Consider the following 18265-nt stretch of genomic DNA (forward strand, 5'->3'; position numbering starts at 1 on the left):
CCCAGGGTTGTTATGCTCAGAGGTCTGGACATTAGCTCTACCTTATAATGTCCTTATTGGACTTACTGCTGGAAGCTAGTATGACCAGAAGAGGGTCATTCCTCTTTGTACCAAGCCCAGACTCTTCAATATGACTTGCTGAAGCTCTGAATACAGAGATCCCAATGTTCGGGGCCCATCTTAAAAGAACCCAGGGAAATTTCACTTCTTACCTTGTTAGATTAAAAGTCAATAAATAGGCATGCTTGGGCGGGGAGGTAAAGGACTAGTGATTGACAGCACCCAAGAAATGTAGTGGCTTCACTCAGCCTCAAGAGAAGATAAAAATGATGGTGGAAAAAACATTTCTTTGTAGGAAGCCCAGCTCCTTCCCATTGTCCTGCACTAGTAAATAGAGAAAGTGATGTTTCCTTTTTGGTTCAGTTTTTAACTAGAATGTTGACCCTCATCTCTGTGGTGTGTGTTTTTGTGTCTGTTGAGGGGTGGTTTTGTCTTTCATATCAGCCTCTGACTGGTGAGGATTTAACCTACACATCATTGAGCAGTTCCCAACTGACTTCCAGGGGAGGCCCTCCATACCTGGAGTGCCATGTTCCTGTTTATCTTAACCTGTTCTGCAAATCCCCTTTCAGAGTGGATTAAGATAAAAAAGAACAAAACACTCCTGTCACAGGTGAGGAAAGTCCACAAGTGGAATGAATCAGCATCTAAGCCAAGTAGAGACAGGTCCTAAGGTGTCTGGAACTGGAAACTTGACCCATCTCACCAGCTGCTGTAGGGAAGGAGCTTTGCATCCTCCACCCTGCTGCCTGCTCTAGATCTTTACTATTTCTTGTGGAACAGGGAAGAAATTGTTCGCTGCTACTTCTTCAAACTGTTGTACTGGTTTTGAATCCAGCTTGCTCAGAAGTAAGTCCCGTGCCTGATTTTAGCTGCTCACAGCTTTTCCACTTGTCAGATGACCATGATTCATGACTCTTACCATGGACTAGAAAGCATTGGATGCTTGGCGTGTTTGACTTCAGCTTGGAAATAACTCTCCAAACACCGATGTCTGGCTCCCTATGACAAATATCTGCTAGTTGAGATCTGTTGGTCAGGAGATGAAAACAGTGAGATGATTGATGGAATCGCAGGTAGAAGTTTTTAGCATGGCTGCAGCCAGAGCTGGCTCAATGTCACCTGTTCCGTTGTTCAGTGGCAGTTGGAACAAGCTGTCTTGGCAGGAGCAGAGTTTGTTACAGGCACTGTGCTAATCTCTCTTGCAGGTGAGCCCCGATAGGCTGGATTGAGCTGAAGTTGTTCCAGTTGAAACTAAACATTTTCAAAATAGTTGTCAAGAGCTCCAGTAGGACCACTTTACTTTTTATACCACTGCTTAAATCGCTGCTGACTGCAGTCTGGTGTCACCTCTGTTACAGAGAGCAGGAGATGTTTGGTCAACATACACAAATGCTTTAAGATCCCGGAGAAAAAAGGGACTTTCCAAATGAAACCGCTATTGTTGTGTACTTCATTAGTACACGTGATCATGTACTGCAATAGTCCAGCAATGTCTTAAGTGCAAAGGTTTGACTCTTTTCCTGGTGATGCAAGAGAGAAACAGGAGCCTTTGAAACTGGCCAAGTGTTGGGAGAATTGGAGAAGAGCTCAGAAGCTGTATCCAGCCGCTTGGCAACAGGTAGAGGCAGCACACTAGCTCCTTGGATTTCTCTGCGTTCAGTAAGCATTGGGTAGTGAAGATGGTAAGGCTAGGAATTATGTGTAAGCTTTATCCAAATCATTGGGCACCAGCTGATTCAAGGGCCGATGAATCCTGGGCTGTGTGTTTATCCTTTGCAAGTTAGGACTGATGTCTGCTTGGGCCAGTGGAGTATGCGTCTCTGTACTCTGTTTCTTCGTGCTTTTGAGGGCAGGTGTGAACCTACCCAGAGCCAGATGACTAGACACTGACATTCATGTATAAAGATGTCCTACACTGATGATCCCTGATCAAGGTTCAACCTTAACCATGGACTCAGGCCGTGTACTAAAATAAGGTAATGGGACTCGAGAACTAAGGGTATACGTGGTTAAAAATATGACTTCTAGGAGTTTGCAAATTAAAATAGGATACTGCTTGGAGGAGCAGTTGGATCCATTGGGTAGATGGAGGTAGAATTGGACTAGTCAGGACTGGTATGGGTTTGAACCTCTCCATCAAAGTCTGAGGCTGATCCTGATGTGGCAGGACAGTGTTGGCTCCAGGGGCTGCATCATGTGGCTGTGAATTTTTCAGCTGGCCCTTTTTGACTTTCATCAGTTGAAACATTTTTCTGTCTGTACCATTTCTGTAATGATCTGTTTGATATCTGATCTCCATGCTTTGAGCTAAATCCTCTAGTCCCATAGTTATATGATCTGAAGCTTATGCTTTGTGGTTGCCACAGAGGCAAAGTGAAGCTTCATTGCTGTGTTGTTGGCACTGGGGATGCTTGTCGGCACTGGGCACGCGGTTTTCTTTTTCTTTTTTATTTTTTTAAAGTCTTTACCACAAAATTGCCACTTCTGGAGGTTATATAAAGAGATGGGAGTTTCAAAATCCTTTGACTTCTCCGGGAATAGTCTACATGGTACAAGAGGGTGGAGATTTCTGGAGTTTCCAGTACTGGTGCTCCAGGCCAAAAAGTTGTTGCATCCCAGTTTGACCTCAGTTATCCTTACTATGCATCCCATTTTGAAGGCTGGGTCTAGTTCACAAGTTTTCTTTCTTTCCTGCTGGACTTTTTTTTTATAGACTTCCTTAGGATTTTTAACTGCAGAGAATAAGTTTGAGCCGAGTTCACTGAACACGCTTGTTTGTTTTTTCCATAGGTTCCTTAGAAAGAGAGCTTGGACGGCATGCAAAGTTGTGAAATATCTGCAGACAGCACGGATGATCCTCTTAGTAGTGGCCTACGGAGAAAACGACAGCCTCGAATAGTAGTTATCGGTGCTGGGCTTGCAGGCCTGTCAGCAGCAAAAGCGCTCTTGGAAAGCGGTTTCACGGATGTAACTATCCTTGAGGCGACTGACCGAATTGGAGGCCGCGTGCAAAGTGTGAAACTCGGTAAGAGCAGCATTTTGGGTATAATGCGTTGGGCTTGCTTTATTCTGCTAGCAAGGCTTTGTGTTGTCATTAGGTTAATCTGACCTTGGAAATGTGCCTTTTCAGTCAAGGTGCACATGCAAAAGGTTATTTGAGGTTTAATGTTGTCAGGAACATAAAACCTTGGGCTCCTTTCAGGGTGGATGGGTGAATCTGAGCTATCTTGTGCATCTTTTCTGAGGGAGGGCTGCTCCAAACCCATTCTTCTATAAAATAAAGACCTTGGTGATCGTTTTCATTCGTACAGGAAGAGCTCTGTTTAACAGGTCTGTGAGAAGCGTTCTGTGATTAAATAACTGTATTGAGACAGTTTCCACCGTTTTCAAGCTTGACTCTTGACTAGGAGCAGTCAGTAAATCTCCTGGCTAGCAAACGGCTGTTTCTCAGTGACTTACATCACTTGCAAAGGGGTGAGCTCCAAGCTATTCTGTTTCACAAATAGCCCCATTCATTTCCCTAGAACTAATTTACTGTGTAGGGCACTACCCACTGTGAATCAGGCTTCTGGAAAAACCTCTTCAATGTACCCTTTCATCCTGATTTGCAGCTTTCCTACCTCTGTGGCTTCCTTTCTCAGTGTGTAATAAAGGTGCAGACACTGGATATTTTAATCCCATGTCAGTTGGGAGGGCTTGTAAAATCTCTAAATGCAAAACTACTGGAACAAACATTACCCTTTGCAGCACAGTACTCAGTGAAACTTTCCCTGGTATCTAGAAGGGCATTGCGTGTCTCTTCTCCACAGGAGGCAAAATGCTCTTCACTTTTACTGAATTGCCTTCCTGATTTCAATTAACTAGCTCTGTTTCTTGATCCCACTCTATATTTATTAACTTTGGCCTCTTGCTGCCCTCCTTTCTTTTTTTGTCAGGTGCTTACATCACTTACTATATTTTACTTGATAAACTCACTACAGTAAATAAACAGCAGGGTCCTATGAGCTTTCAGAAGGGAAATGAATGAAAGGGCAGTCAGACAAGTCTAATCTCCAGGGTTTGAATAGGGCACTTTACATTCTGCTGAGACTTGGCATAGAGGTTAGAATGGGAAGTGTGTCCTTTACTCACAATACACTGTATTAAAAATAGCCTGGATCATGTCTGTGATAGGAGGGAAGTGTTAAAGGCCTGAAATCTTCAGGGAGTAATAGATCATTTTGTCAGTGCACCTGTGAAATAGTTTTGTTGTACTAGTATTGAGACCAATCCTCTCACCTTTGGGCACCTTCACCAGTTACTTATATCTTTGCTTTTGCTGGGAATCTACCTCCTGTTCATTAACACTTCTTAACTAACACGAGACGAGAGCAGGCTTTTCAGTCTGGTGGGGATCTTGCAGTTTGTAGATGTAACTGTTAGTTGCAGAGCAGAGGACTGGAATCCAAAGTTGATCTTTTAATACCTTTCTGAAACTACAAACTGTCTGTCTTTTCTTATCTTCTGCAAACTATCAAAGTTCTGCTGTGTAGGCATGGACTGCAGTTCTCTCCCAAGGTGGGTCCATGTTCTGACTCCTTGTGCTCATTGCAGATTCCCATGCCAATAATTTTGGAGCTCTGTTGGGTGGTGAAATCTTCAGAAGCAGCATGTACTCGGAACCTCCTTAATCCTGGTACAAGGGCAAAAGGGCAGCATGGTCCCACGGGGTGTTTTCTTTTTCTGTACTACCTGGAGCAGCAAGATTGCACCTCGGGCATGCAAGACCTGCTCTTTTATCAGAACTGGCTAAAGCTTACAAAAAAACTGTTACAGAAGTGGTTCTTCTGGGTCTTCAACACACAACCATTTTGATCTGCTTGTCTAAATGGCATTTAAATGTTAAACTTCTCTAGCCACTCCCCGGTCTGCACACTTGACTAAAGATACGATTTAGATCTGTGGCACCTTCTCAGGGTTATATCCTAATACTTCTACTCTCACTGAGCCATGCCGTGTCTTGTAGGGGACAGTATTTTCCCTCAACTGCATAGAGTACATTGCTACTCAGCACAGGGGAATAATTTGGATTTTCAGAGGTTTGGTTCATCATTTCTAGCACAGGTGAGGCAGAGGGTTTGTGTGTTTGTAGGTTGTGTTTCTTGTATGTGATCTATAACACCTGTGTCTGCTGCAGATACTTCGCCACAGGATGCCCAAGGAATAGTCAGGGCTGCAAAGGGAAATGTGAAAGTTCCCATGCGTATTTAGAAGGCTTGATGCACAACCTGTGCCTTCCTTTGGAAAATTGCTGGTATAGTATATTGTTGTGTATAGGCCTGTTTTGACTGCTGCTTGTGTCTCAGTAATTATATTCACAGAATAGGAAGCAGATTTTTTTCTATTTTTTGTTGTATTGGATGATTCATTCAAAGTAGATTAATAGTGAAACTAAAATATTTTAAGGCCCTGCAAGTAAATCAGCTATCTCTGTTCAAAAAGATGTTATTTAATTTTACACTTTTAAATAATTTATCGTGTAATGTACACTAGGTAACAACTGGCTTATCTGCTTGGTAGTGATGATAGTGAGTTTCTACAGGCAAGAATGACTATTTTTAATTTGTTGGTATTTGATTATATTCCACACAGCTACTGAAGACAGGAGAACTTGGAACACATCATAATTGTTACTGAGCACCAATACAGTGGGACCTGCTGGCATATTTTTTTCTCTCAAAGATGAGGTGCCCTGTAAATAAGGGCTATATACAGGACGATTGTTAGTGTAGCAGAGAGCAAGCTCCTGACATAAAGCAGCAGGCAGTATTCCTGCTGCTGATCTGGCTTGTGATGACTCGCAGGAGGATTGCATTAACAAGGTGACTGCCACATGCAATATTTATGAGCTTTGTACCTTTGGCTGCCAACGTACAGCAGTCATTTCCGCTAGGCTGGGTGCTCTGGGAGTGTATTGGAGTTTGTGGCGCCTTAAATATTCACACGTTTGTGACTTGATGCTGCACACTCTGAAGCACATGCTTTGTTTTAAGTACACGTAGAAATCTTGCGCTCTTGAGTCCTGTAATGCATATTTTGAAGGGCAATCAGCATGCTCCTTAATGATGAGGCGGTTGTCTGCTTGAAAGACAAGATATGTGGAGCTTCCCTTGGAGGCAGTGTCTCAGCTGGAGAGCAGCATTTCTTCGAGCTTTCACCCGTTAAACTTGACTGCATTATAGCAATGCTGCAGTGTCTTTCTGTTTGAGCATATATTTACATGTTAAACAGTATACGATGAGTGGTAACTGCATGATCCTTTCTTCATCAAGCAGCATCCTATTAACTATCCCACTTAATTCACGCACCTCTGCAGAGCGAGCTGCACAGTGTGGTGTTGGCTGGGATGCTGGGAGAACACAGCTTTGTCAGACTTTAAAACAGGTAGCTTTGGACTTCTGAGAATGTATAAAAATGTGGGTGGAGGACATGACCCAGGGTTATTATTTTTAGCACCTCCTTTCAGCCACTGAACATCTCCCTGTGCTATCAGCCCAGTTGTGGCAGCGCTGGCTTAGGAGGGGTCAGAGCCCTGGTGCAAACCCTGTTAGTTATAAGGAAGGGAGAGAGCGGGGCTGACCAAACTCTTTATGTTTTGCAGGCAGAGAGTATAGGTGATGAAGACTAAATGTATTTGGTGTTTAACCTTACAGTGCATCTTTTTAAAGAACCTGATTTAAATTTTCAAAGACAGAAGTAATAAATTATAACCTATTTACTTATTTGGGGAATGGAAATGCATTTTTGTATTGCAGTTAGTCTGCGGTATATTTGTAAATAACATGCATTTTTAATCATAGGATAAAGTTCAGTATGCAGGCCAATGTTGCTATCCCAGGGCAATCCAATTTTTTCCTGTATCTCCCTGCTGTAGATGCTTTTCTTCCTGTGTCTGGGTATCCATCCCCTCCTCTCGAATACAGTGGATATTTGAAGTCTTTAGGTACTCTGTTCTTTCCCTACGACTTTAATATTTATGTAAGTATATTTATATGTCCTTTTTGCAATAATACAGTGTGGCTTCTTACAGCTCTTTTCCTTCCCACACCCCCTTCACTAGTCCATGGCTTGTGCTGCAGCCCAAGCAGTACATTCTCTGCTTTCTGGTCAAGTTCTTAAATGCAGGTTTAGAGAAGATGTTTTAGAAGGGCCAAGTAGCAAGGATAGAGCAGCTAGCAACAACCATGATAAGAACAGGGAACCCAGAAGATTCTGAATTTCACCTCAAGTATCAGAGGTGTGTCACTGTGATGTATCTTTATTGGAAACATCCCATCCTTCTAGCACTATCTAAACTTGTATCCTGAAAGACTGGTTTGAAGGACACTGGCATTGCCCTTGTCTAATAAAGAAGGCTCGCTTAAGTGGTGTTCAAACACATGGTGTCCTTGAGGAATTGTTCTGGTTTTGCACATGTACATTTTATTTAGGGTTGAGTGTGACACGCTTTCAGAAAAATGGGCTTCTGTAACTAGTCTGCTTGGTTTACTCTCCTGCAGGGCACGCCACTTTTGAACTGGGAGCTACGTGGATTCATGGTTCACATGGAAACCCAGTCTATCATCTAGCAGAAGACAATGGTTTACTTGAAGAGACTACTGATGGTGAGAGAAGTGTTGGACGGATCAGTCTTTACTCCAAGAATGGGGTGGCTTATCATCTTACCAACAATGGGCAAAGGATCCCGAAAGATGTGGTTGAAGAATTCAGTGATTTATACAACGAGGTTGGTATTCAGCTGCTTTGTTGGTTTGTAGATTTGCCTGAAACACTGGGACCCTTGACAGTTTTAACGTTCTGGGTATTGGACGAAGCTAGAAAACCAGTAATGTCTTTAATTTCTTTGCAAAAAATCAACACTTAGTTTGCTCTCATTTGCATAACTATACCCCATTTGTCCCTGATGTGGGATTAACTCACTGTTGTTAGGAAGAACAATCTTTCCACATTTGTCATCAATTTAATCACTTCCAGCAACTATTGCTGGGCAGATCCAGTCATTGCTCTAGAAAGTTGCTACTTAATTAAAAGGGTAAAGGAGGGATCAAATTACTAAACAAAGTAGAATGTAAAACCTTAGCAACAACCAGCTAAATATTGTAGCCCTGTGACATTTTATTGACGTGATAAATACCATAGTGTGCTGTGTAGTATGCCAAAGTCAGCAGAGTATCATAGGAACTGCAAGTTTTCTTGCATCAGAAGGAAAGGAACATCTTTTCTAGTAGACTCAGACCAGTGTGGGCTTAAATTCAAGGTTATTTTAACTTCTTTTGCTGTATGTTCAGTGACCTCCTCTTCAGTTTAGGGCCTCAGTATGTGACAGAAGAGCCAAATAGAAAAAAAAAAAACCCAACCAACCAACTACCGATGCAGAACCTAAACCCACTAAATAGATGCCTGCAGGACGGAAATGAAAATGCATGTTTAGTGGAAGGATTAACCTCTGCTAAAAAAGCAATTAGGTGATGTTAGACTCACAAAAAGGCCAAACTTACTTTCATTTAACGTGGCACTGCTGCTGTCATCCCAGTATTTCTTTCAGAGGGAAAATGGGGTTTCTTACTGATTTGTGTGTTGAACATGTGTGAAAGATTGGTATTAGTTTGCCCTTAGGTAGAGTGAAATGAAAGAAGGAGGTTTGCCAAAGTTAATTATAATTATTCCCCGTATGTTTTTTAATGTCACTTACGAATTACATTCAGGGGGGTCAGTGCAGAATGTCTAGTCCTCCAGGTAATGTGATCTCACAGTGGGTTATATAAAATGGAGCAAAACATTGTTATTTTCATCAGGCTGTAGCCATGCCTAAAACCTTCAGATTATCATCTGACAGTGAACTTCACCAGTATTTGACGCTTGGCTAAACACACACTAGATTCAGGTTACTCTTGCATACTTTATGTTTAAAAATATGTCCATGAGCATTTAGAAAGCCACCAAGAGAAAAGTCACTGTAGCCTGTAAAGAATTATCAAGAGTTGAATGGGCAGCAGAAATGGGGATTATTTTTTTTTTTTTGGTCTGAAAAGACTTCTGACACTGCCCTGGGTCTCTGAACTGGAATCTGTGATGGGGTGGTACAAAATCATTTCAGTTTGAGAGAGGGGTAGTAGGAATTTCAAAGAAGCCTCATTATGGAAGGAATTTAGCAACCTGTGGCAGGGAGGGAATTCTTCTTGGACAAATGCAGGTGGGGATAATTCATCTGAACAATTTTTCATATTACTGGATTGAAAACAGAACCAGAGCCAGCCAGGAAAAAAGACAGGTGAGGTGTGTGTGGAGCAAGATTAACAGTGAGTAAGACTAGAAAAGAAAGAGGCAGTATGTGAAAATACTGCAGTGAGCAGCATTATTTATGTAAATGGAACACCGCCAAACTGCATGCAGTGCTTGGTGATCATCCTGTCTCAAAGATGACAGGAAAATCTCCAGCAAAGTGAAGGTGTCAGAGGCAGGCAGACTCTGAAATGAGAAGAGAATACAAAGATGAGAGCTGCTTAGCTTTGAGGTACAGCCAATATGATAAAGCCTATAACAAGGTGCCAGTGTTTTAGAAATGATTAATTTGGTAAATCTACCCTTTCTTTTAAAGCAAGAGAAAGGGGGCAGCCAGTGACATGAGAGAACAACACATTAAAAGTTAATCTTCTTTGAGCAACACATAATTAGCTTATCGTTGCCACAGGATATCTTTATCGCTAGGAGACAGAAAAGGCTTTCACATTTATGGATTGTAAAAATGTCTACAGCTACTCTCTGTGATAAAAAAAATATGTAAGGGACAGCTTAAGCCAAGACGAGGACATCAGCCAACCTCTACTTGCTGTTGCTGGGGAGGTGCTTTCTCTGTTTTCCTTCAAAGTGTGCTGGACTTTCTTGCAGGGGCAGCTCACAGGTTTGTTGATCTTGTCCTAGCCTCTTCAGGGTGTCAGATTGGATGATCTTTAGTGATTTAAGACAGCTGACTGTGGTTTCTTCCCTGTGCTGCATAGGAAAAGTGGGAATTAAGGCGAGCTATGTGATCTCCTGAAAAGCTCCAGTTAAAAAAGACTGTATGAAATACAAGTGCCCCGGTGGGTGAGCAGTCAGGAGCATGTGCAGCAGGTGTGTAGATTTGGGGACCTTTTACGCTGGCATAAGGTGCAGAGAATGTTTCTGTTCACAAGTGCTGAGTCTGCCTGGTGCATTTCTGTTCTGTGTTTTGTTAAGTTCCTGACTTCCCCCTGCATTTTTTTTTTTTTTTTTTATCATTTTCACTAAAGTCCATTCCATCATTTTTCTTCATCCTGGCTGGCCAATACTCTCTTGCTTTAACTGGTGAAGAAATGGGTGCTGAGGAGGAGCAGTAGGAATTTGATCTTCAGTTCTGCATCTCTGTTTTTTTGAGGAGGCAGGTTTTCTGGGAGGTTTTGTTAAAACATCTTGAAGTTGTCCAGGATGAAAAGCCACCTTACAGATCACCAAGTCCTGAGGTCAGACTCCTCTCTTGCCTTGTAGGAGCTCCCCAACCCTTCTCAGAGTCTTGGGGCAGCCTGCTGTTAGCAATCCCACCATCATGTCATCTCATCTCTCAGGCTGCATCTCCCACTTTAGAAGAGGCTGAGATAGCAAAGGCTGTGACACATGCTGTCCTGGCTTGAAAAGAAAAAGAAAAACAAAACCAAAACAACCAAACAAGACAACCAGCAACTGCATGATGGATGCAAAGCCTAATCAGGGATGGAGCACTGGCATTAACAGTGGAAGATGTATTCCTGAATGAACGGGGCTAAATTTGTCACAGTTTCAAATGCCTGCCCTCCCCTGCACAGCCGGCTCACTTCCCATGCACTCACACACTGCCCTTCTTTCGCTGCAGCAGCTGCCACGTGCTTGGGCTCGAGCATATGCCTCCAGCTCTGTTTCTCCATCTGTATCTCTCTAGCCCCAATTATCTTGTCATCTGGACACCAAATTCTAGTGAATGCAAAGTGCAGAGGGTCTCCCTCGAGTGTTCCACTTGGGTATGTGGAGTCACTGAAGCTGGAGCCTAGCAAGGTGAAGTCTCTCCTCTGTGTGCTGAATTTTCCTGGTGTGAAAGGCAAGGCACTCCAGTACTTCCAGAGCTTTGCCTCGCTAGTTCATTTGGAAAGTCCTTATGCATTTTCCGGGCACTTACCCAATCTTTTTTGGCTGGCGGCTTCTACTTCAGTACAAGTTTTGCTTCTTTTTGTTTGCAGTAGCCTGAATTTTTAATAGCTGTAGGGATGCCTCACAGAAGCCTTTATTTGGGTACAAGAAAGCCAGCAGTAAGACTGCTCAGCTCTTCATTTCTGTAGCAGAAGTGTCCTTATGAGAGGCTGTCTTGACTGAGAGACTGTTGCACTGCATTGAAGCCGGTCAAGATCTATCACAAGCTTGTGACCGAAGTGACCCGAATCCTCCTCCGTGAGAGCACTAGAAAACTGAGCAATGCCTGCAAGGGAAGGTCTCCAGTCCTGCAGAGCAGCTACCTGGATTTCCAACCACGCATTGCCAAGCGATGCACCATGAGAAAGGGCATCGAGCCTGCTGTTGGCAGGACAACTCTCCAGCCACTGTTGTTTTAAGACTATCCTTCTTAGATTGTGTACTGAGCGGGGCTGGAGCTGCCCAGGTCATCGCTAGTCCATTTGGTCAGTCTCTCAAAGGAAGAGGGCACCAGCATTGGAAGGGTGCGATGTCTGTGCCACATATTCATAATCTTCCCACCTTTCTCTCTCCACTCCTGCTAGGATAATTAGGGGAATCCTGGGGCTGGGGGAGGATTTTTTGCCTCTGCCTGCTTATACCACATCTGCATGACCCTCAAAGAAAAGCGACAGGAGTGTGACCTTTGAGGGTAAGGTCTGCAGCTTCAGTGTCTGTGTGCTTATAACTGCTGGGAAGATGTGAATAGGGACAACCCATCTCAGAGTTGCTCTTCTGTCCCTGGGAAGTCTTCATTTCCCTCTCCAAAGAGGTATTTAAGGCCATCTCCCAGGTATTTCTGAAGGGTGGGAGGGACGTGGTGAACTTGACAAGCTAAATGCAGGTGAAAAATCACACTGCTTTGCCTGCCCAAGAATTTCACAGTCCATCGGCCACCCTGATTTAGAAGAAGTGCCTCTTTTACGTAGGCTTTTCGATAAGGACATGGTCCCTAAAGACCTGTTTCACAGGAACCCTCCCTTTAACAATCAGCTAATTAATGGCCTTGTTATCTGTCAGCTTTCTCCTGTGTGCTGCACAGCTCCTGGGGGAGGGATGCAGCCAAAGACTGACAAAAGTTTTCCACCCTTCTCACCCCCACCCTGTGCTGGGCTTCGTGCCATCCCCAATTAAGCTCGAGTGCTTTGCCTTGCATTATCATAGAAAGCAGGACCAAAGGGCCACTGAGAGTCACCGTTCCCTCCCTGCCCCTCTATTGCACTGACAGATGTCTGGCCTGGTAACAGTGTGGACCTATCTCCATCGAGGTTTTTTTACTGACCGGGGATTAAGTCACTGCAGTTTTTAAGCCAAGTGAGAAAAAGACAATGCTACGGATCGTCACCGGCGCTGACAGGAAGGAGCGTGGACTGGGATGTGCTTTCCTGATCTCCTTCAGTGCTGAGAAGCTTCTTTATTTAGATTTGTTCTTCCTAAGAGACTGCCTCTTCCTGTGGTGGAAGAGCATGTATGTAGTAAACACGTGTAGGTGGAAGCCTGTAGGTAAGAGAGGGGACATCCCTCCTGGTGGAACTCACGTTTTCTGCAGAGACCCTGGTTGTGGGATGCCCCAAAGCTGGTCAGAAAGAAGACAGAAGATGTAAGCTGAAGTGAAGCCATTTTGGGATTATGGCCATTCAATTAACTCCTTTTAATTTCTGACTTTCAGCCCCGTTTCCCTGCAGGATTGTATGTAAACCCTCAGAATTAGGGAGGAAAATCTGCTTAGAATGAATAGTCACTTGAGATGTTCTGTGTCTTTTGCTTCTGCAGATGGTTCTTGCAGACAGGCTTCTAGGGCCAGTTGTTTGGCCCAAACCCAGAGGAGCTTTAGAGTGAGAAGTGATGAGGTCATTGTGCTGGGATGTGAGTTTGCCAGTAGTAGGAGCTGGGAGTTGATGGGCTGTCCTTTTTTTTTTTTTTTTTTTTTTTTTTTTTTTTTCCCTCCTTCCCCCCCCCCCCCGCTTGTATCAGGTGTGTGATAATATAAAAGGGAGATGAGTCTGGACTGTATATGGTGTAGCTCTCCTTGCTGATGGGCACAGTGCTCTCAGTTTGGATGCATGGATATTTTGTAGGGTTAACTAGAAAATGAGCAGAATCTTTCAGGTCATTCTTGATGCTATGTTTCACCAGGATCTTTGAGATAAAGCCCACTTGAACTCTCTCAGGAACCCTTCTATCATCACATCATGATGAAATGTTTGAAGGAGAATGTGTTTTCAGATCTCACAAATGCCTGTTCCCAGTGACTTCAAAGGTGGTCCCATAGGGATGATGATGCTTTCTGTTATTGTGAGCAGTTTCCCACCTGGGGAAGGAACAACTCCAGACAGTACAATTCAGCTCTTACTTCATTGGAAATCTACCTTAAATGAGGGCTTCTAGTAAACCTTTTCTTACACAGGATAAGAACCTAGTTTCTTATACAGGATGTGTTTGCTGCATGTGTACATTGAAGAATACATTTTGAGCATCTTTTTGATTCTTTTATTATGACAAAGTATCTCTTAACGTAGGACTTGCTGTTGTTTCTCCTTTTGCTTCTTGCCTACAACAGCTTTGCCTTCTGTTCTTCATCAGATGGTTTGGCACGGCCAAGAAAAGAAAAGCAAGGAAATAACAGGGATTCTGAGAAAAAAAAATAACAAATCCTGATGGTGATTATACTTACCTGCTGTCTGATCGATGGGATTACATATATAGGAAAGACTTGACTTGATGTTTACAGCACACAGAACTGTGCATTTCTGCTCTTTTCTCTGTTGGGCAATGAAGAATACAATGGTTAATAAAAACATACCCATGGCTCACTTAGCCTTTTGGCCAAATGGTAGCTGGGTTTTAACACAGCTTTGCTTGTCTTGTGAATGCGTTATCTGCTTATAGTGTGCAATCGGCTTATGAAAGCTGAGCTGCATTATGCTGACGCAAGGTCTATGCAGCTTGTACTTGCTGGAAGTGGTTTGGGCCTCAGAAATCAGTGGACCTGAGAACTGTGGGTTGTTGAAACTGCCAAAGAGCTTTTAGCATTGGGGAACAGAGAAGGCACTATTTCCTTTCCTTTGCTGGAAGCCTTCATTTCATATAGGGCATTGGTCTCAATCTTTCTTGTCTGGAAATCTCCTTGGAAAGGCTGTGACCCAATCAGTGTCTGCAATTCTCTTCTGTCTTCACCAGTTCCACTCATTTTTCTTGTGATTACTACTTCTCTAGTTTTGTAGTTTATTTTCCCTTTTTTTCATTCATTCACCTATTTTCTTCTTCAATTTCCTTCTCATCCCTTACTTGTCTTTATCTACTCATCTTCCTGCATTCACTCACAGACCTGCTTCTACCACTGCCATGCATTTTCCCTCACTACCTCCCTTTCCTTATCATCTCTTTATTTTGCCTCATCAAATTCACTTCATTCCTAAAACCCAAGAGAAAATCAAGCTTCTGGAGAGAATTGGAGTGGGAAGAAACTAAAATATGGTGAATTAGCCGTATCGGCAGAGAGTGGGAGGCTCTAGGAGCCTTTGAAGGAGAGGCTGCCACAGTTCTGCCAGCTTCCTAGCAGGCATTTACTTTTGAGTTGAACTTCTCAGTATGTCCCAGTAATTTGTCTCCAAAAAAGGATCATAAGTTGTAATCAAACCATCTTTGACAGGAAAAACTCACCGAGATGGGATCTGGCCTCTCTACTTACAAGAGTACTGTACACCCCTGTGGCAGATATAAATAAGAAGGTGACTAATTCTGGACAAACAAGTCATTAATAGGATGAGTTGCACTTCTGGGAGGCCTCTTTTAAAAGCTTTCCTGTGTTAAAAGATTCCTTGGAGTTTTTCCATGGAGATGAAGGGCCATGATTCAACTGCAGGCTCTCCTGGTAATATTACAGACAGAAGTACTGGTTACTCCAGACAGCCACAAGCAGATGGCCAACGTGGATGGTGGTTTTCTTGTTTTTAAGTAGCTTTTATGGTAGAAAACTGCAGTGAAAGAAAGATGTCCTTCAAAGAGGAGTGATTTATTAGAAGGGGATATTTCTTGTGGGTCGTCCTCAGGCTGGCTCCTGGAAGGGAACTACTAGAGATGTCACGGTTTTCCATGGATCTATACCTGTCTCATGCTCAAGTCAAATGTGTGTGCATACAAAATTCCTTCACTAAGCCTGCGTTGGTTGCTTCCTGTTTTTCTGGGGACAACAGAAAAGTAACTATGAAACTGAATTCCCCCACCCTGGTAGATTCCTGGGCATTATTGCTAAATAATGGAGAGGGTGGAAGGGCTGGTTCCAGGTTAGAGCAGTCAAACGTATGGGCCCTGCAACCTGGGATTGCACCTGAGAGACTGAGGTGGGAGAAGAGCTGGTGCTTTATTGTCAGATGCGTGCTTGAGTTCACTCCTAGTAGACTGGATGGACATTGGGGCCAAGTTAGGCTGTGACACTGCTCAGCAGAGCCAGAAATTACACAGAACAAACCAAAGCCTGCTCTGCAGAGGTGCTCTGCAGTCTGCGGTTGCTTAGCTTACTGATCCAGCGGCAGTATCTAAACAGCTGGTTGAATGATAGGCTTTAGCTCCTGAAAATGGCAGGAATGCCTCACTTGGTCTTCTGCAAGTGATAGAACGGACATGCTCAAATTAAAAAATAACTTAATAATAATACTAACTTAATGACTGTTGCAGGTGAGTAAGGGTGGTTATCTTTGCCTGGAGGGAAGTGTTGCTTCCTGCCTTTGAACCAGCATAGCTGTGGGTGCAACTTGACATGGTGTTGGAGCAGTGTGCACAATAAACTTCCAAAGCTGATCTCTAAAGTTGGCAAGAGAAGGTGATCTGAACGTGCTGGGTTTGGATGGAAGCAAAAACATCCTGCATGGGGCTTGGATTCTGCTGTGAATCACATTGTCTGTCTTTCTGTCCTGTCTCTGGCAGGTCTATAACCTGACTCAGGAGTTCTTTCAACGAGGTAAACCAGTCAATGCTGAGAGCCAGAATAGTGTGGGCGTCTTTACACGGGACGTAGTGCGCAAACGTGTCAAGGCCGATCCGGATGACACAGAGGCCATCAAGAGGCTGAAACTAGCCATGATCCAGCAGTACCTTAAGGTGTGTGTGCATGTCATTGGTTTTTCTTGTTTTAACTAAGAGCAGACAAATCTTGAACCTCAGACACCTGGCTAAGCCTTGCCCATCACTGGGGAATTGCTTTCTGTGGTCACTTGCAGCTGGGGCAGTTTGTTTTTATATTGACAACTTTTCCTCATGATGCATATCCAAAGACAGTGGGCTGCAAGAAATAATGCCTTTACGCCTTTTTTTTCTTATCTTAAACTTACACCTTTCTAATTAGAAGGGGTTTTCCTAGGCCTTGTTAAATTTTCTGGTGTGATTTAATGTTTTCTCACCACCTGAAGCTACTTTATTGTCAGGTTCTTTTAGTAATGTTTTGTCTTGTGCCTTACACTTAGAATTCCATGTTCCTACCTGAGTGGTTTTTACCCACTTCTGCCTCTGTCCATATCTCGGAGACCAGAAGAAATGTAACTTTGATACTAGTAATTTGTTGAGGAAATCCCTAGAAGGCATTTTGAAGGTAAAGCAATAAAATCAAAGGTAGATTGTATAAACCCACATCCCAACCATCTTTCCTCATGGCTTCCCTAGTTCTTTTTATCTCCTTGATGCCTTGGACTAAATGACTTCTCTGTGGGATGAGGACTTAATGCTGCATCAAGCACTCCACAAATAAAGTGTAACAGTCATTCCTATTTCAATTATAATGACTTAAAGGCATATGAAATGAGGCAGGGGAGGCAAGCAGCACTCTGTGATGTGGGTAAGTGTATGGTATTCACCATTTACAGGTGGGAAGCGAAATAAAGAGAAATAAAGACTTAAAGAGTCAGTTTTATCTCTCTGATAAAACTGAGATTTGAACCCAGGCATCCTGAGCGCTGTTCTGATATCTCAGTGTCCTGACCCAAGTGCTTGTATCACAGGGTGTCTCCCCAGCTGCCATGTAAAGACTAGTTATTTATCGTGTTATCCATGTAACATCACCTATGCAGACAATATTAGTCATTTGATACATCTCTGGTTTTCCTGGTGGTTACTTCTGTGGTTGCTACAGGTTGCCACAGCCAGAGACTTTTCTGCAAGTCTTGCAAATCCCTTCTCATGTGTAAATACTCGAGAACAACAAAGCTTCTGATACTTAAGACTATCAGATCAGAGTGGTTGCTGAGAGAGTGGGGATTAACTGGTGTCTCAGGCAAAGTATAGGCTTGGTAGTTGCCTGTTTTTTCTCCCTGGCATTTTTCCTTCATTGTTGAAAGAATCAAATAGTCATTCATCACTGTTTGTTATCTTTATAATGTGGAGTGTCCTGTTGGAGCATCCAGGCAGGATGAGCAGCCTGTTGCGTGACCTAGGGTGCAGGGTTTGTATTGTGGGCCAGCAGAAGTGACCCTGGGTAAGTGTTGGAGAGTGCTTGCTCAGCCATCAGATGAGGTGGAACCACAGCAGACTCAGAGGATAGGTCTTCAAGACCTAGCTGCTGGCAACCTGTCCCAGCAGTTGTGCCTGCTCAGTCTTCCCTGGAGTCATTGGGCAATGACCAGGAAGGGGCAACCACTTGTTTGTCAGTACAGTCACAGGAGCAGCCTGTGAACTACTCAATACAACTTTTACTTGTTTGCTTGACATCTTAGCCCAGCACAGGGATTCCTGCCCCGCACCAGGATGCTCCACAGGGAGAGGATCTACACTTGCCAGGCTTCCAAACATGGTCATTAAAGTGTGGAAAGGCCTGGAATAATTGGCCAAAGGGTGAGGCAAGGAATTGTAATGTTCCCTTTGTCTAAAATGCTTAAAGAATTACAGTGTGCAAATCATTGTGACTCCGGTGATTTGAAGATTTTAAGATCACTGTGTCCCATGCATCAGTATTATCATT

At 43.4% G+C, this 18265-nt stretch overlaps 1 protein-coding gene across 1 annotated transcript in view; it reads left to right on the top strand.

Annotated features, from left to right (window-relative positions):
• The window catches only part of SMOX (spermine oxidase), a 55646-nt gene that overhangs the window by 27551 nt on the left and 9830 nt on the right, over window positions 1-18265 (top strand). The window contains exons 2-4 of the mRNA XM_075047613.1: window positions 2854-3088; window positions 7602-7828; window positions 16243-16416. Coding sequence (XP_074903714.1) covers window positions 2881-3088; window positions 7602-7828; window positions 16243-16416 — 609 coding nt within the window. The 5' untranslated portion in view covers window positions 2854-2880. The remainder of the gene's footprint in view (window positions 1-2853; window positions 3089-7601; window positions 7829-16242; window positions 16417-18265) is intronic.

The sequence above is a fragment of the Buteo buteo genome, chromosome 1 (assembly GCF_964188355.1).
Source record: "Buteo buteo chromosome 1, bButBut1.hap1.1, whole genome shotgun sequence".
In the NCBI taxonomy this organism is placed as follows: Eukaryota; Metazoa; Chordata; class Aves; order Accipitriformes; family Accipitridae; genus Buteo; species Buteo buteo.